We start from the raw sequence: 20563 nt of genomic DNA on the forward strand, positions 1-20563 counted from the left end.
AGCAATGCTTGACGGCTGAGATCGTCCAGCGGTTCATAGATGACCTCCTCCCGCGGTCTGTCCCTGACGAGGTGCAGGATCTTTTAGATAAGCCTCTCACGGATGAGGAGTTGGGTACGGCCCTGGGTGAGCTAAATCCGGGTAAGGCGTTAGTCCCCAATGGATTCCCGTGCAAGTTCTTCAAGAGATTCCATGTTCAATTGGGTCCCCGTATGCTCCCAGTGATTGAGGAGGCACGGGAGGGTGAAGTGCTCCCCCCCGACTGGAGACACGCCGAGGTGGTAGTCTTTCTGAAGCCGCGTAGACCCCCGGAGTGCCACGCGTCCTACCGCCCGATATCGCTAACACGGAGGCCAAGGTCCTGGCTAAAGCCCTTGCCAATAGGCTTAGGCCCTACATCGCAGACCTGGTTCATCCGGACCAGGCGGGCTTCATGTCCCGGAGAGCGACCCGGCATAATATCCGCCGCGCCCAGGTGGCGATCTCGGCCTGGAAGACTCGAGCGTCTCCCGAGATCGCGACCTCACCCCGGTTTGGGATCGCGCACGCAAGGACATGAAGGCATGGTCTTGTATGCCACTGACCATATATGGGAGGTCAGCTATATTCAAAAAGGTGGCGCTCCCACAGCTCGTGTACCACCTGCTGAATCATCCATACCCGATTCCGCCTCGCTGGTTCCAGCAGGTCAATTCCGCACTGGGCGGGTTCCTCTGGGAGGGGGGTGCTGTCAGGGTGGCATTGCGGACGTGCTTCCTCTCGACATACTCTGGTGGCCTTGCCACGTCTGATGTACTCTCCTACTATCAAGCAGCGCACCTCTTGGTCCTGAATGATTGGTGGTATGGGGACTGGGGCGATCCAGCCTACGCGGTGGAGCGCCAGTTGATGGGCTCGCATCTGACAATGTCCTTATCGTTTGAATACTGTGTGCACCAGACTCCGGGGTTTCGGAGCTATGCATTCTTTGTATGTGCAGACGAATAAAATTTGTTTAAAAAAAAGGGAAACTGAAAATGTTTACAATACATAAGATAAAACCCATAGAAGATCATAGAATGTGACATAGATCGTCCAGAATTGCCATCACAAGGACGTGGTAGGGAATCCAGGTTACTGTTAAAACTCAAACGAAAACATACCAGATATTTTGCTGTGCCTGCTCTATATCTAAACTGAAAACGTCGTTCCCATTGCCCTTTAACTCTAGTCAGGTACGTTGCCATGTTAACTGGAGGAGTAAACAATGTATAAATTGCCACACTGTTCTTCACAGATTCCTTGTATAGCTATTAGATGATGCCAGCCTGATCGTATAATACCTGGCGCAACTGTTTTTCTTAATGTCTAAGTTTTTGAGTGGATCAGCAAAACTGCACAAAATGTAGATCTTAACGCTGGTAAGCCAGGAAATCTCGAACCCCTTCTCACATTTAAGACAAAGATGAATGATGTTCCTAAATAGACACGCTTTCTCATTTTTCCAAATAGCAAGTCATAGTAACGGCGAGTCTTGATGTAGTCCTCAATATATGGGATGCCTATTTCTCTATGACAAATATAAGTAGAAGACGAGAGGGGAGCCCACAGGGCCTTTCTACAAAATCTCTTTTCCTTCAGCTGGACAGTTACAATTCTGGAATTCCCCAAATACCAGCGCCATATGTGGCCAGTGCAAACAAGTTTTATATATTTGCACTACAGGAGAGAGAGAGCACTCCCGCCCGTAGGTTGCTGTAAAGAAAATGAAGTGGCAATAGATTTTGTAAATATCTTAAGAGCCCTGGTGCCTCTGCACGTACTGCCAGCCAGAGACATATTATTCAAGCTAGTCAGAGTACTGGTTGTGGTTGGTGATGGTGGGATTGCAAAATGCAGCGCTGGTCCAGAAATGTCAAACTCAGGCTTCTTCTTTGTCAATCTGGTGTACACCAGGATTTTCAGAAAGAGGGCATGGTCAAGTCATTTAATCAGCCCTCTCAAAGATGGTAGGTTGCCCATAGAATAATAACAGACGGATTTCTTCTAATGTCAGTTCCGGTTAATATGATATATAAGTAGGAATTTCCAACTGCGGGTTGCTTCACAGCACATTTGTTCCCTTATTTTTGTGTCTCATTCATTGTCTTTTGCTATCATATTTATCCCTGATATTTTGCTTTCAACTGTTTTGGTTTTGACCATCTGGAGCTCTATGCCTGTATTCTACTTGTCTCTTCTCTCCTTCCTGAGGTCAGGTGGAGTTTTGTGCCTTGCCTATTTCTCCAGTAATCCTCATCTTCTAATAAGAGCCACAATATTGCTAAGAATGTTTGTTCTCCTTGCTAGGATTGTCCTCCTAACTGGCACCCTTTGAAAGAGATCTTAATACCCGTCATATATACTGTTCCGTGCCAAGGTTAGCACCGTTGCTACTTAAAAGAGTTGCGGTTTCCTCTGGCAGTTAAAGTGTCTCAACAGACTTTTTAGTGTCCAGTCCTTGACACACTGTCTTGTCTTTGGTCCTTCTTCATTCCTCATTGAATACTAGTTCATATGTCTTGCGAGCTAAGAAATAAAATTATATCAAGAAGGTGGTCTGTCACTCAAACAAACTATTCTCATTGCAGTCATGGACACATATGGTCTTCAGGTTTGGCATGATCTCACTTGGTAAGCCTTCCTCCTCTGTGCATATCTTCTTTGGTAGGCTTATGTTTAATCTGGGCAATGAGGCATTGGAACAGAAATTATTTGTATGCTAAAACTTCAAAAACACCACTGACAGAGCCAATAATATGGGTCTTTCCATGCACCGGGAAGCATTGTCTTCTGAATTAAAACAAGAGGCTCAGGTTTATGTTAGTGGCTTGCCATTTCATACTTACCTTCTTCTTTCAGAAGCTTTTGGGCCTGTAGAGTTTTACTGTTCTGCATCAGTGATATCTACAGCTTCTCCTGGGAGAGGACAGATAGCTCTGGACAGCCAGTCTTAGTCAATCCCAATCAATCCGTCTAATCTTGCAATATTGTGATGGTGGGCTCTTGCTTTCGTTGTCGTTATAGGATGTCCCTTCTATTTGCCATGACTGATTTGTCTCTCCACATAAATTTGCTAGAGTTAAAGGTAGTTTTACTGGGATTATGAACGTACATTTCTCCGCTCAGGAATCTGCTTTACTGATTAGTTCATTCTTTAACTTCATGCCATAGCACCCCATGGCATTAACTAATCATCGAAGCAGAGCATCCGGAAAGAGCAATGAGAGGAGACTAGTTCAGGGTCAATTCACAGAATGAACTTAAGACTAAATCCTAAACTTACTACTATTTGGTATTCACAGAATGCACTTACTACTTTCGGGATTCACAAAGTGAGCTTACTACTTTCGGTATTCACAGAATAGATTTAAGACTACTAACTTTACGTCCGCACTCGGGCCGTAAATTCCGGACGGAGGCGGAGTTTATGGCTTGGGGACGGAGCTTACGGCCCGGAGGCGGAGCTTGCAGCTTGGAGGCGGGCTTCCGGCTCGGAGGTGGGTATTTAGCCATGGCTGAAATCTCCACCTCTGGGCCAGAAGCTCCGCCTCCAAGCCGCAAGCTCTGCCTCCGGCCCGGAAGCTCTGCCTCTGGGCCGTAAGCTCCGCCCCTAAGCCAGAAACTCCGCCTCCGGGCCGGAATTTACACCCCGAGTGCGGACGTAAAGTTAGTAGTCTTAAATCTATTCTGTGAATACCGAAAGTAGTACGTTCATTCTATCAATCCTGAAAGTAGTAAGTTCACTCTGTGAATCCCGAAAGTAGTAAGTGCATTCTGTGAATACCAAATAGTAGTAAGTGTAGGATTTAGTCTTAAGTTCATTCTGTGAATCGGGCCCATTATGTGTCGGATGAAATCGTAAAAATGCTGCTGTGGAAGAATAAAAGCACTTGAACATGTCTATCATACAGTAGCAACACTTTTTTTCCTTGAAACTTATGCCATAGAATTGTCTGCATAGTTGTTAAAGGTAAAACCTCTATGTGCTTTGTGGGTCTGTTGCCACACTGTGTTTTTTGGCTTCTTTTCTAATTTTCCCTTTTCATTTCAGTCAAAAAACTTGTGGTGTCAGCAGGTGGAGACATTCAAATAATGTTGCCTAAGGATGAAGTAGAATTGAATGCCTTTGTTGTGCCTGCACCATCAGAAGGTGAGTTTTCATCATTTTATTCCTGTTTTAATAATGCCAAGCAGGCCATGAAGTAAACATGTTAGATATTGTTGTGCATCAGATTGGAGTGCTAGGGGCATAGATCAAAGCAAAGGTTAGATTTACAGTTTCTACATCGAGTGAAATAATTTTCACCACTTCATAGGGTAGGTTTGGACACATAAACCAATGCAAAGTGAAAGTAAACATTTAAAAATGGGTACCTAATAAAGAAATTAATTTCAGATTCTGTTATTGTAGTTCTGGCCACATTTGAGGATGTCCATACAAAACCATTTGTTCTTTTGTGATTTAAACTATATTGACTAAGTCACAGTGAATTCTGTGATCTGCACCTGTATTAGGTGTTTTTGGAGTTCCTTACTTTTCACAGTTGTGTTTGACTCCTGTTACTGCCTTTGTGTTGTGTATCCTGCTTCTGTTGTTAGTATTACATATGAGTTATTATAATTTCATGGATAATATATGCTGATATACATCAGACCATGGCCCAGAAGGTTTCTTAACATGTTTTACTTTTTGTGTCAAAAAAAGCTTTTAAGGGGACTAAAAGATAACTTGGCAAACATCATCCAGATGAAGATTCACTGCCAAATAATGAAATAATCTGGTTATTTTGAGTAGTTTTAATTCCCATTTGGTATATTAGTATTATAGCTGGGGGACGGAATGCTGCATAGAGAACTACAGGAATCCATGATGTAAGCGTACATCTGCAAAAAGAAAGGATAGGACCATACTCAAAATTCCATGTATCAAATAATTTATTGAAATAAACATTTCAGTTACATATAAGGGAAGAAAGATTATTTTAGCCTCTGTTTCTAGCCAGTACTCAAGTTTCACTGATGGGTGACCTACCATATTTTCCTAATTTAAGGATGAAATAAAATGAATACTTCTCTGGGCAAATCACTCGGGGCCCGATGTAGGTAAATCTACATTTACCACTTCATAAATACCGAATCATACCGAATCGGTATTTATGAAGTGGTAAATTAGAGGGGGGGAGATGTAGGTATTTCAGATTCGGTAAATACCGAATCTGTAAGATTAGGTATTTACCGATTCTGTAAATACCGATTCGGTATCCCCCATTGCTTCCTATGGGCCTTGAAGCCCATAGGAATCAATGGGCACTACCGAATCGGTAATTACCGATTCGGTAATTACCGATTTGTGCAAGGGTGCACGGGGTGTCACTTTGACACCCTCTAGCACCATCAAAACAGGCATGTGAGCCATGTGGCACACAGACATGCCCTAAGGGCATGTCTGTCTGTCACATGGCATAGGTGTGCATGCACACATGTGCATGCACACCTGGATTCGGTATTTTAACACCCAATTGGATTGGGTGTTAAAATACCGAATCTGAAGGGCCTGTGGGACAGAAAGTAGTCCCACCTACATCCCAAATTAAAAAATCGGTAAAATTACCGATTCGGTATTTTTGCGATTCGGTAATTTTACCGAATCGGTAAAATACCGAATCGGACAAAAAAAGGTCCCCTACATCTCAGTAGGCCAAATACCGGTCGGAAACGGCCGAAATCGGCCGTTTCCGACCGGTATTTGGTACCTACATCGGGCCCTATGCTTGTAAGCATTAGGGGCCAGATGTAGGTAAGTAACATTTACCGAATCTTAATTACCGAAAATTACCGAATTTTACCGATTCGGTAATTAAGATTCAGTAAATGTGAGGGGTTGGTATGTAGGGAATCCAGATGTTCCCTTTTACCGAATCGGTAAAATTCGGTATTTACCGATTCGGTAAATACCGACCGGTAATGCCCCATTCATTCCTATGGGCTTTGAAGCCCATAGGAATGAATGGGGCATTACCGGTCGGTATTTACCGAATCGGTAAATACCGATTCTGACAAGGGTGCAGGGGGTGTCACTTTGACACCCTCTAGCACCCCCAAAAAAGCTTCGGGGGCCATGTGGCAGGCATACCTGCCCTAAGGGCAGGTCTGCCTGTCATATGGCACAGGTGTGCATGCACACATGTGCATGCACACCAGAATCGGTATTTTACCATCAAATAATATTTGATGGTAAAATACCGATTCTGTAATGCTTGTGGGACTCAGAAGAGTCCCACCTACATATCAATTTTACCGAATCGGAAAAAATACCGATTCGGTATTTTACAGAATCGGTAAATTTACCGATCGGTAAATTTACCGATTCTGTAAAATACAGGGCCCTACATCTCAAATTGCATTTACCGGTCGGTAACGGCCGAATTCGGCCGTTACCGACCGGTAAATGCCTACCTACATCTGGCCCTAGGTGTAGCGTATGCCCCTTCAGAGCCAAGTGATAATTCAGCTTCAAGATTGATAGTCGGTCTCTTGAATAGCCCTTAGTAGCTTAGAGAGGTAATAGATGCAGCCATATCTGTAAATGCCAAGCTGCAAGCTGTCTAAGCTTTGGAGAAACAAAATGAGACTTCCCTGATTTGGAGTGCCAGAAAGAAGTCACAATTGAAGGGGCAGGTGTGATGGCTAGTTTATTTTCAACTGTACAAGGAAGAGTAAGACTCTTTGCAGTTAAGAATACCAGTCAAGCCATTACTTCAGAAGTATGTCTTGCTCTTTCCCTCAGAATGTAGGTGTACCTGTTTTTTAAAGATCTGGCTAATTGCTGTTTTTTATCTTTATCCATTAGAGACATCATTCAACTATGAGTGGAGTTTGATAACCCACCCTGCTGACTATGAAGGTGAAATTGAGAGTAAGAATGCCAGAACAATGAAACTGTCTCATGTAAGCAAACCATCCATCATATCAGTACATGGTTTTTATTGCTAACTGTTCTGATTTCCATTTAGCAGGTTCTTTGGATCTACTAGACTTCAGTTTTGATCTCTTTGTTAAAATCAAATCTTTCAAACCCTTAGATAGACACACATATAAAAAAAAGAAAGAAGAACCCTTGGTGGACTTTAATTTTAGGTAGAGTAATTTCTACATGAAGCACATCATTCAACCTTGTCACTTCTGATTTGGCTTCCTGAAATACACATATTTTAGGAAAGTCTTTAATGATTGGATTTGTAAAATACCTTTGTGACAAGTCAGGCATTCACAAGACCATTTGCCATTCTTGCCAAAGTAAAATACTTTCCAAGCTCACCTGGAATATAGTAGAGATTGAGTGTTTGGTTTACTAATCAAGCAATAACAATCTCAAAGCAGAATACAAGCTGAACTACATTTTTTAACGTAATTTATCACAGAGTACTTTGTGTAAAAGTTTATGACTATCATCTCATTTGTCCATGTAGGGCACCTGGCTAACGTTATTTAGGGTTGTACCCCACCACATTTTAGGTCTGCGCGCTGCATAGGAAAAATACCTTTAGCAAAGGATTCTGTTTTTCGGTAAAAAATGTGCACGCATTGCTTTGAATGCAACGCATGTACGTTGTTTGGCGATTCCCTTGCGGGAGCGAGCTTTAACATATGGCTCCTGCTCGCTCCCGCAAGGGAAACAGCCGCAGGCCCCCTACTCTCTCACCTCCCCCTGCTGCCTTCTCCTCTCCCATCTCGTTTTTTTTTTTACTTTCAGCGCGAGGCGCACACTGGTTTTTATTTGGTGCCATTTCACAGGGAAGCAACTAAATGAAAGAAGGAAAGAGATGATGTGAACCGTATCTTCAAGTCACGGTTTTCAGTAAGTGAGGTGTTTACTCAAATCCCAGGTTCCAGTGGAGTAGTGGTCTATTTATCTCGCAGGAATTAGGGCCCAAAGCACCTGTGCGGTAGTTGCCACTTGCCACCTAGCTGGCGAATGCGTAATTGACACTCTTCAGGGAAAAGTTGACAACCTAGTTCATCGCTGCAGTTCCCGAATACGTCAGAAACATAAATGCCAATCACTGCCCTGCAGCGACCCCTCCCCCATCCGTACAAGGTACTTGAGGGTGCACGTGCGAGTGGAGACTCCAGGCTGAGCAGACAGCAGAGCGCCAGGCTGTGCTCAGCTGCTTGACTGTTTATATGTAAACTTCCAGGAGGCCCCCGCAAGGAAGTGCCCCGAGGCGGCCATTCAGCAGCATGGCTGGTGCAATTCAAAAACCTTCAATAAATAAGCAGGCTAAATATATTAGGTATTCGTCTCAAATCCTATTTGAATTTGTGTTCAGAATCCTCTGAGGCTTGTTTCATGATTTTAACATCAATCTCGCTTAGTATGTATGCATGTGCCACATTGCATCATGCAGTAAGTGTACAGATTACAAAATTGTAATGTTTAAGCACACATTAAGAAGCGTTTGGATATTGCGGAATAATTAAACTTTGAATTGTTACAACAGTCTAGCAAACACGCCTTTGCACAGGTTATACTGCTTGCATGACATGTAATTGAGTCAGAAGGCACTGTTACCAGTTTTGCCTGTTTGCAGAACTAGGGGAAGCAGATTGTGAAACAAATGCAAAAATATGACACTTAATACTCCGGCAGCAACCACAATCTCTGTCAAGCAAACCCCATACTAAACTGTGCTTAACCCTCTTGTAGCTTGGCACAAAGCAGTCAGGCTTAACTTAGCAGCAATGGGGAAAGTATTTATGTAGCATTTCAAACATTCACCCAGTGAAGACACTACGCCAAAAAGATCCCACAACAGGTCAGAACAATCATTGGCATAGCCAGTAGGTCTCACCTTTCGGACCTTATAGGTGTTTAGCCGCGCAACAGTTGTTGTTGCAACAAGGATATTGTGCTGCATAACTAAATACTTATAAGGTCCCAAAAGCTAAACCTATTGGCTATACCAATGCTTGTTATAGTTTGATGTTAACTATCGATATTTATGTATACTTATGCTTTGAGTATAAGTCTCTCACAATTACTGTTACCCAGTGTTCCTGTGTTTTCGGAAGCAGGTAAATAACAAGGATCAAAAGTTTCTGGAGAATAGCATGCAGGAATTGATGTGTCCATGTCAATTATTGCCTGTTTTCCTCTGGTGTTCTCATATGTGAAACACTAAAACTCAAAATTCCAGTGGGTCCAGAAACTCTTGTTTACCAGGCCCCTCCAAATATACAAGTTAATCATAATTGAGGCTTACCGCATGCTTGGTTTCAGGAGAGAGCATCAAAGCCAACACACAAGATTTTCGACTATATGTAGCACAATACTGACTGTATACCGAGAAGTAACTATACTTGATTGCAGTAACCTGCAATTAGTCTGGTTAAAATATTGAGAGATTTAACATTATGCTACAGTAGGGTTGGCTCTCTGCATTTTATGGAGGGTAAGCAGTCTAGGTCCCCATAACCTGGAAAATTTGTCAGTGCAGGGTTGCCAAATAAATCAGGATAATATATTATTAACATACAGAAACGTTTACAATAAGCTGGTCATTCAGAAACACTTTCTGTTTTGAGCACCATAAAGCATAAACCAGTGTCTTGACCTGAGTTATGCGATTCTGTGTTCTATGTAATTTATTTGAAGAAACATTACATGATTTATTCATTGCCATGTGTACTTCTGCACTTTTCTTTGAATGCATGTGCACTACAAATACATAATTTTTTTCTGCATTGCTTAAGTGCAGTTGATGTAAGAATTTATGTTTCATATTTACACCTTACTGTTCAGATTACATATGTTTTATGAACCGGGCATACATAATGGACATACTTATAGTCATTATTAACATTTCTGCCATTGTTTTACACTAACTATAGCTTCAGCCGCAGGTGTCCTGCCAATGGCGTCTAGCCCGCCGCAACTCCCTAAGTCTTCTTCGGGCGAGCCGGACACACAGGGGTTTGAGGTCAAGTTGGGCCTGGGGAGAGATGGCAAAGTTCCGCACTCCTTAATTTGACTTACCTGCAAGCAGTCAGCACACAAGTATACTGTCCCACAACACCATTCTTTTCCTTGTGGGGCCTTGCATGGAACAGGCCATTGGCTTCTCCTTGTTCCTGGGTAATTCTGGGTCCCATAATTCCCTCTACTGACACATATTTTAGCCTGTCCAAAAATGGCACCTTGCCTTCTTTACTTACCTGAAATCTCCCATTCCAATATGGGGGCATCCTGTTTCTTGTTGCAGTTTCCTGTTCGTGAGGTATGTTAAGGGAGGTAGTCTTTTTTCCCTGTGTCGCAACGCTTTCTAGTGCTATACGTGTGTTCCCCACTCCTAATTCCTTTTCAGTTAAGAGGTTCTTCTATTCCTTTGGCGCCTTCTAGTCCTTCCCCCTGGTCTTCCTGCTTCCAGTACTATGCTGTCATTTTCCGTGATCTTCAACCTACAGCTTCCTCCAATGGTCCGATAGAGTTGGCGCCCTTGGTGGAAGGACCTACAAGGCCTGCCCTATTTAGGGTGCTTAATGTCTTGTTCATATTTTCTGTCCCTCACCGACACACAAAAAACAAATAATTATTGTTGGCCCTTTTTGGCAGGTTCACCCCTGCACTTTTTGCCTGAAGCTCTGACCTGGTGGTGATGGTTTTAGGCCTCTGGGCACTTTAGCACAGTGTAAAGTGTGTGCATTCTCAGTGTACATGTGGTGAGATTGGCCTGCCCTCCCATAGGAAGCCATGGGGGATAAATGTGTCCATGGTAATTCCTGGTATGAGAGGAGTGCAGGGTCGAGTTTAGTATGTATGAACTCGTGAGGATAAATGCTGATCAATGGTGTGCGCAGATATATGATGACTGGTAGAGAAGTGCCACTTTCAGAAGTTGGCATTTCTGTGTGCTATGTGTCTGCCTGCCTGATGTGAATTGCATGTCTGGCTTGTGAGTGACAGGAGCTGAAAGGTGTGGGTGGCTCCAGGAGAGGCATGGTGAGTCAGCTAGGCTGAATGGAACACCTGGGCTAAGAGTAGTGGGAAGGGTAATCCCCTGTCTCTGAATAGGACTGTGCCCAGGCTTTACAATGCTGGCTCCGCCCCCTGTGGTGTGTCTGATCACTGAGCCTGCATCTGACAAAGGGGAAGAGGAGCTTCAAAAACAAAGTGCTCCAAATTCCCCCTGAACCAGTTGCATCTGGTTCCCCCATGCCCTGCACTTTTAGACAAAGGAGTGTGTGATATAAATATAGGGACTGTGACCCCATGAAAATGTACAGTTCTTTGGTGCTAATCCTGCTGAGGCATTCTGCTGCTGGGGTCCCGGGGGGCTGCCAGGAGGGCTTGCCTCCCGGGGCCCTGAATCCCTCATTTAAGGACTTATTCTTTCATCTACTAAGACCTTGGTTTGCTTCTAAGCGCCTTGGGAGAGCTTGACTTTTACATTTAAGAGCACCTGGTTCTTTGCTGCGAGGAGCGAGTAGGCTATTGCAGCATGACGCTGCAGATAGAGAGAGAGAGGAAATCCCCTGGCATAGGGATTCCCCCAGTGATACTGGAAATGGCGAGTGCCCACCCGCATTCTTTTGGTACTTTGCGGGTGCCCATCCCGCTTATACCTTTATTTAATTAGCTGGAGCCCACCCTGCGTTGCCGGCGAGAAATCACCACTGCGGCCTGAAATGCTAAAGAAATCACTTCCGGGCCGCTGCCTAGCGCGACCCGGAAGACAGGCAAGGCTGTACTCTCTGTGGGCGGGGCTTCTGGGAAGGAGGGGAAGCCCCGTGAGTGAGGAGTCTGGCAACGGTGGGGACGCGGGGCTCCCATGAGAGAGGGATCGCCCCGCGGTGGTGGCTGCCAGAAGAGAGAAGTCTTTGGTCCCAGGAGGGGGCCTGGGTGAAGAGCGACAACGCACTCCAGCGCAAGGGAGCCTGAGAGGTGGGGAGTAACCGCTCTTCGTGTTATCGCCTGTCCCTGTGAGCGCTTGGGGGCAGTTTCTTTTTGTGAACGAGAGAGCCCCAGAGTCGTAGGGGCAGATCGAGGCACATTGTCGGTGCCCCGGGCTGCTCCAACAAAGGAGGAATATTTTTACAGCCCCATGGGGGTCCGGAGGGCACAGAGGTGCCGGGCCCGCTATGAAAAGTGCCACAGCTGCGCCGCCCCTGCGCGGGCAGCGGCAGCGAATTGGGCACAATTCATTCAGAGTCCCTGAGTAGGACTGGAGGCACAGAGGTGCCAGGCCTCTACTTGAATCAAGTAGTGGGCAGCTGCAACGTTTAGGCCACAGTTCTTTGGGGGCCTGTTTTGAGAGAGGAGTGAGATGCACTCCTCTGCCCTACGGCACACTTTTGGATTTCGCTGCATTGGCAGCAGCCCTGACATTCTGGACGTAGCCACCCATTGAGATGGCCAGTTGGATCGGTGATTTACATGATATTAGGAAATGGGATGCTTTACTGTGATTCATGCCTCTAAATGCGTTTGGGGATAAAATTATGTGCATAATGTGTTTATGCCAGTGAGATTATTTCCTACTGTGAGTATATCTCTAATGTGAGTGATACTTAGGAGGTTAGGGTCTATAAAGTTAGACTGATGAGGTTGGCGCACCATGGATTTGGCACCTAATGTGATACTGTGCATAATGTGGTTTATGTTAAAGGCTGATGCTGAGTACAGTGGGTAACAGTGATGACTGGTTGTACGTTTATGATATGTCTTACTTGTACTAAGTTCACTTTGTGATGGTTTTGACAGTGGTCCAGTGGGCCCTGCCAGGTGTAAATGATCCCTTGTAGATATGACCTAGTGCCAAATGACACCATGTATATTATGTGAGTATTATTCTAATGTGTTATGAGAATACAAAGGCTATTTTGATATAACCTTGTGTGAAGTTCCTTTTGTGGTGTGCTTGGGATGTTGTTGCTGTGTCTGTGCGTAAACGCTTTACACATTGCCTCTGGGATAAGCCTGACTGCTCGTGTAAAGCTACCAAGGGGGTGAGCAGGGGTTATCTTCGGCATGTAACACCCTCGCCCTGACTAGAGTGGTGGTTTCTGCCTGGCTTTGGCGCAAGCCTTAGCCAACCAGAAATCCCATTTTTAACAATTACCCTCACACCTAGAGAACAAAACTCACTTGGTGCGGCTTCATTTTTGTTTTGTTTTTGAATAACAGACACCTACTTTGGTTGTCTTGTTTTGAATACCAAAACATTTGTAAATGTTTGAAGGATGGCTGTCCAAACTCATAATGTCTGTTGACCAAACCTTTTGTACCATAACAGGATTCAACATCAAGGTATAGAAATCACTGCTGGGTTAGCTGTGGTCTCTAAATTGGGTGGATAGTAGACTGTCCTGATGACAGACCTAATGTCCTCCACCATCCTGATGGATAGAGCACCATCCACCAAACTCCAGACCTGGCCCTAAATCTAGTAACTCAACGCTACTCAAGGGTGGGGATCATGATGGGTCATCTGAAATGCTATTTATCTCAAGGTCCACTTCTCACCTGTAGACAGCAGTGTTAGAGAGGAAGGGAGGTTGGTCCACTGAAACACACCTTATGGGTTCAAAAACCTGGGACCTCTTACACGATAAGTGTGAAAGAGGCCCTGGTCAGCTTCCAAACTGTAAGTTCCCCAAGGGGCTATTGGTATGGAGGCTTCTATGAGGGTTACCAGCTCATGACTCTTATCTCCTTACCCTTCCTATCTCATCTACCGCACACTCTTTACCTTTCAACCAACATTAAATTGATTGCAGCAATGGCTGACTCCAGAGTCATCTGCACAACTGCACACACACATGCTGCAGCCAATCAGACAGTTCACATACCAGACAATGCATGTTCTCTCCCTAGCTGACAAGCCCAGCTTCCATAACATTCTAGAAAATGAAGATTTCATCACATAGCAAAATCATCTTTTTTAAAAGAATTTTATAGAGAATTTTCAGTAAAGGGCCCTTTTTTGGATCTTTACCTAAGTTTCATCAACCAAACTCCTCATCATTAACGAGTGCTACATTAGAATAATATAGTTATGTAAATGTATGTTATGGCACCACTACATTAATAATTTAGGTCTACCTCAGGGATAAAATAAAACAGTGCATACAAAATTGTGCCTGTATGGATTTATTTTAAAACATTATTTAGCACATAAATTACTTAAAATAAGTCACATATTCACCTTAAAGTGATGACAACATGCTTGTTTTTCCCATAGAACGATTCAAATGAAAGCACTGTGAAAGTCTCAATTAGTGCATCTCCAACTTAAATCAAGAAAGACTGATTTTGGGGGCATTGACTGAGTCCAATCCACGCCGTGAGGGAAACGGCACCCTCTGCTTCATTCTACCGCCGTGAGGGGAACGGCCATTCTTCCTTCGCCATGAGGGCAACGGCTGTAGTTCCGTCCTTAAGAACTACATTACCCAGCTACCCCGGGGACCGGCGCACATTCCTGATGCTCCCGACGCGCCCGGAGGCGCTTTAAGGACGCGGAGCGCTTCCGGGGGCATTGACTGAGTCCAATCCACGCCGTGAGGGAAACTGCACCCTCTGCTTCATTCTACTGCCGTGAGGGCAACGGCTGTAGTTCCGTCCTTAAGAACTACATTACCCAGCTACCCCAGGGACCGGCACACATTCCTGACGCTCCCGGCGCGCTCGGAGGCGCTTTAAAAATGCGGAACGCCTCCCGCATCGCGGGACGCGCACGGGTAGCATCGGGAGAAGCCCGGGACAAGGGCGGGACCGGATCACTGACATAATATCGAGGGACAGAATATCGAGTAGCAAAAATATCGATGACAAAATATCGACAGACAGAATATCGATTTTGTATCTACAAACAGGTAAGTACAAAAATATCGAGTACAAAATATCGTTTACAAAAATATAGTTTATAAAAATATCGACTTTATTAAAAACAGTGTTAAATTAAATTAATATTAAAAATTAATTACTAAAATATACTTAAAAATACTTAAATTAACTTATAATAATTAAATAATTAATGAAAGTTATAAAAAAAATGTACTATCATATTTGTTAAAACATATATATATATATAGTAACATTATATAATTAAATAATATCCAATATAATTATCGTATGATAGCAGAAGTGTAAAAAATACTATTCCCACTCCAGAGAGTGCAACAGTAGTGAAAGCGTTGGATAGCGTAGGGGTTAAAATTACTATTCCCACTCCAGTGGGTGCAACAGTAGGGAAAGCGTTGGATAGTGTAGGGGTAAAAATTACTATTCACACTCCAGTGGGTGCAACAGTAGAGAAAGCGTTGGATAGCGTAGGGGTAAAAATTACTATTCCCACTCCAGTGGGTGCAACAGTAGGGAAAGCGTTGGATAGCGTAGGGGTAAAAATTACTATTCCCACTCCAGTGGGTACAACAGTAGGGAAAGCGTTGGATAGCGTAGGGGTAAAAATTACTATTCCAACTCCAAAGAGTGCAACAGTAGGGCAAGCGTTGGATAGCGTAGGGGTTAAAATTACTATTCCCACTCCAGTGGGTGCAACAGTAGGAAAAGCATTGGATAGCGTAGGGGTAAACATTACTATTGCCACTCCAGTGGGTGCAACAGTAGAGAAAGCGTTGGATAGCGTAGGGGTAAAAACTACTATTCCCACTCCAGTGGGTGCAACAGTAGGGAAAGCGTTGGATAGCGAACGAGGTAAAAATTACTATTCCCACTCCAGTGGGTGCAACAGTAGGGAAAGCCTTGGATAGCGTAGGGGTAAAAATTACTATTCCAACTCCAAAGTATGCGACGGTAGGGAAAGCGTTGGATAGCGTAGGGGTAAAAATTACTATTCCCACTCTAAATAGTGCAGCAGTAGGGAAAGCGTTGGATAGCGTAGGGGTTAAAATTACTATTCCCACTCCAAAGAGTGCAACAGTACGGAAAGCGTTGGATAGCGTAGGGGTAAAAATTACTATTCCCACTCCAGTGAGTGCAACAGTAGGGAAAGCGTTGGATAGCGTAGGGGAAAAAATTACTATTCCAACTCCAAAGAGTGCAACAGTAGGGAAAGCGTTGGATAGCGTAGGGGTAAAAATTACTATTCCCACTCCGGTGAGTGCAACAGTAGGGAAAGCCAGTAGGGAAAGCGTTGGATAGCGTAGGGGTAAAAATGTATTAAAAGTAATTACCAATTTAATATAATATAATAATTAATCAATTAAAATTACAAATTAAAATTAATTATTACAATTATTTACCTATTAATACAAATGAATTACTAATTAACAATTATTATTTTTACATTTAAAAATTAATTAACAATTAATTCAAATTAAATACAAATAAACAAATTGATTTATGTAATAAATTATAAATAAATTACTTCCCACCCTATTCCCCTATAAACCCACAACCCACTACATAAAATAAATAAGTAAAATTAACATAATTAGCAATTAATTAATTAAATAAAATTAATTGTCAGTTCAAATTTAATTAATTACCCATAAATAATTAATTAACAATTAATTCTAAAACAATACCAATAAATATTTTAACATATTTCATTAATTAAAAATAAATTACTTCCCACCCAATTCCCCTATAAACCCACAACCTGCTACAGAAATTAAATTATTAAAATTAACATAATTAGCAATTCATCAATTAATTAAAATTAATTGCCAATTAAAATTTAATTAATTACCGAATATAAATTAATTAACAATTAATTAAAAATAAATACCAATAAATAAATTTACATATTTAATTAATTATAATTAAATTACTTCCCACCCTATTCCCCTATACACCCACAACCCGCTACAGAAAATAAATTAGTAAAATTAACATAATTAACAATGAATCAATTAATTAAAATTAATTGCAAAATAAAATTTAATTTATTACCAAATATAAATGAATTAACAAATAATTAAAAATGAATACCAATAAATAAATTTACATATTTAATTAATTATTATTAAATTACTTCCCACCCTAATCCCCTATAAACCCACAACCCGCTACAGAATTAAATTACATAAAAATTAAAAAAACTAATTTCATTAATTAAAATAAATTATAACATAAGCACACACTTTTCACACATATAATAACATAAAAAACACTATAAAATATTCGATATTATTAAAAATTCGATAATTTTAATAACCTATATTATATACTTCGATATTTTAACTGTCTATATATTTTTTTATTTTTTATTTTTTTTTGTTTAGAAAATTTTTATTAATCATTTGAAAAATAATACAAAGGACATGTCATAAATAATTAGGGAAAAGTACATGTGAATATAGTATTAAATGACATAAATCATCATAAAGAAGTGCATGAGAATGAGGGAAAAAATAATAGTGAAAGAGATGATAAGGGAAAGAGGGAGAGAAAAGAAAAGAAAAAAGGAGAAGAATAAAAAGAAAAAGAAAAAAGAAAGAGAAGAGCAAGATGTACTACGTGGGAATAATAGCACGCAATAAAGGAAATATATGCTATAATATATACTTATTTTTTTAATCTATATTTTTAACATTGGATATTACATTACTTACCTTTAAAACGATATTTTTGATGTCTATATTCTGTCCAGTCGATATTTTGTCCAATCTATATTTAAAACTCGATATTATGTCCATTCGATAGTTTGTAGTCGATATTTTGACGAGGCTGGGCTGGGCCACAGATCTTGGTCGTTGCAGATGAGGACACTTAACATCTAATGAAGTGAGACTTAAGACTTAAGAAACCTTTGGTTGTGTATTACTATTTGTATTGTTAAGAAATAGGAACCTTGGTTGAAGTAATTTTTATTTTTTATTATTTCTCAATTTTTTCTTTTGTGATTCATGATAGCTTTTGGACTCTAGCATTCTATACTTAAATATAGGAATTGCTGCTCGATTTAATGATGTCCAAACAGAAAGTTATGAAAACCCCGATAGTGTTAGCCAGTACTACACTAGATAATTATCTAGTTAAAGCAGTTAATACATTAACAATGAAATTGACAAGGCAGAGTATCGATTATCATTAGGCCTGGGCAGTCTCCCTATAGCACCGTCCACATCGTCTACCTCTCTGGCCGTATTAGCCCTGGACGATAGTAGTGAACTTAGTAACCCTGATGTAGTAACAACTGAAGTGTCAGTCCAATTAGCAATAAAGCCGGTTGTACAGGACGTTACCCCCAACACTCCGGGCAGTGCTCCCCGGCTCTTAGAGCACTAAGGGCTTGCAGGAAAGTACAAACAAAATGAGGGGGAAACCGTAATAAAAAAAGAACAGAAAAAAAGGAGTGGAAACACCACCAAAAAGCACTGTAGGTGGTGAAGAGTTATTGGATAATAGTGGCACAGTTAACATGAATACTGAGCAATTTGATCTTCTAGTCAGTATCATGGGTGCCCAGATAGAAAAAAAACATTAAACCCTTGGAGGCTAAATTGGATTTGATCTCTGCAGAAGTTCTAAGATTAGGTGATCTTTTAGTTGCCCACATTGATTTAGCTGGAAGACCTAGGGCTGTTGAGGAGGGTATTGGGGTTAGTAAAGACGTACCAAAGCCATCTAATTTGACAGATGCTGGGAGGATAAGCGTAATAGAAGTAGCTGCGCTTGACCCCCAGCAGATAGTATGTCAGAAAAAACAGGTAACAGTACCAGAGAGCAAGTCGGGGTCGATAGAAGTCAAGAAAAGTCATACTATTAATCTTCCCCCCGACTATGCACCTTATGTGGTCGTTCCAACCAATGTCCCACCCTTTGAAAAATATACGACCCAGTACCATCAGGAATCACATGATTCCCTTAAAAACAAAACTGTGTCCTGGCTTCATAAGCAATGAGGGTTACCAACCTTCTATTCTGATCAAATAATAACTACCAGAAGGGTAAATTTAAATGGTAACTCCAGAAAGAACTTGAGGGGGGACTGTGTTATTGTCAATTTTATACACCCGCAACATGTTGCAACTGTCCTGTTAAGAGCAGCCTCTTTATCTTATGACGAGAATAGTTCATGTGTACGCCCACTTGGTTACTTCTACAGTCATCTTATTAAAGCACCCCCTGATAATAATAGAAGTAGACCTTTTACACCTATCCATTGTCCAGTATTTGAGGTACCAACGCTAAACCGTTACCAAGCCCTAAGTTCCCTAGATGCCAACTATTGTCATACCCAGACCTGTCGGTCTCCCCTAGGCGTGACTCTAAATAGCCTGGTGATTGAAATAAGTGTAAAGCCTATAGATTCTGGGCCAACACCGATGGCTGATTTAAGTCAGGTTAAAGGCAGCGGGGATATATTGAATGGTAACCCTAATACGGGAGATGGCCTAAATGTAAATGAAAATGTAATATATGATGGCATTAGAACAAGGGGTATCAATGGTATAACTATTGTTAGCTGGAACATTGCTGGATCGAAATCTAAGGGCGACTTTCTGGGCTGGACGAACCTTATTAACACTTACGATATATTCTGTTTCCAGGAAACGTAGTGTGTGGAACACGTCAACTATGAGGGGTTTGTTTCATATAACTTATTGGCACAGGGTTCTACATCGGGCAGAGCTAAAGGTGGCCTTTTGATTTTAGTCTCTATTAATCGGCCAACTGTAGTAAAAAGGTACTTGACTGTGGAAGCACACGTGCAGATTCTCTGGCTCTATGAGAATCAAGGCTGTAACATATTACTTGTAAACTATTATAACAATATTTTTGATAACACTAGGACGGCAGTTGTAAATGACTTGGCTATCGTCATGGATAATTTACATGCAGAAACAAATGTGCTTTTGATTTTATTTGGGTGGGTGATTTTAATATCCCATTATGTGAAATGTCTACTCAAAAAGTCTGTGGGGTTCAAAATAATGCTGGCTCGGATGACCTGCATTTTCGACATAATCGTTATGGAGGAATATTAAATAAATTCATGGGCAGCCATGATTTGGAAATTTTGGACTTGCCAAGAGATGATAATGGTCAGACCATTCCTACTTTTAAGAGCCGGCATACCAGTTCAGTTATTGATCATGTAATTGTCTCCTTGAATATTACCCCCTTTTGTGCTGCCCCAAAGGTTGAAGTTACCTCTTTGAGCGAACACAACTGTATCATTTTAGAAACTACCCTTTGGGTGGCAGACCTGTTGGATCGGGGGTCACAGTTACTAACGTGGAACCACACAGACCAAATGGTGTAAGACTAAGATGGAAAGGGGAGAAATCTAATGAACTAATAAGGTCTATTGTCAAAGAGTGTTTGATGGATATTACCCCTATCCTGGACAATAGTGTTGATTCTGAACGGATTTTATTTGTTTTTAATGGCATTAATAAATGTATCGATGCCAGGTTCACCAGACCTGACAGAGTACAGCGTAGAAATGGAGCAGGTTGGTTTGATCACACATGTACTACATTATTAACAGAGTTAAAATACACACTTGCAAAAAACCCTAGGGACACCAATTTAATTACTAAACTAAGACTAGAGTATAAGCACGCCTTG

General features: G+C 41.8%; 1 protein-coding gene across 1 annotated transcript in view; it reads left to right on the top strand.

The window, feature by feature from the left end:
- KIAA0319 (KIAA0319 ortholog) overlaps positions 1 to 20563 on the top strand; it is a 993525-nt gene that overhangs the window by 625275 nt on the left and 347687 nt on the right. Inside the window, exons 5-6 of the mRNA XM_086965138.1 lie at positions 4073 to 4171; positions 6872 to 6969. Coding sequence (XP_086821264.1) covers positions 4073 to 4171; positions 6872 to 6969 — 197 coding nt within the window. The remainder of the gene's footprint in view (positions 1 to 4072; positions 4172 to 6871; positions 6970 to 20563) is intronic.

The sequence above is a fragment of the Lissotriton vulgaris genome, chromosome 4_1 (assembly GCF_964263255.1).
Source record: "Lissotriton vulgaris chromosome 4_1, aLisVul1.2, whole genome shotgun sequence".
In the NCBI taxonomy this organism is placed as follows: Eukaryota; Metazoa; Chordata; class Amphibia; order Caudata; family Salamandridae; genus Lissotriton; species Lissotriton vulgaris.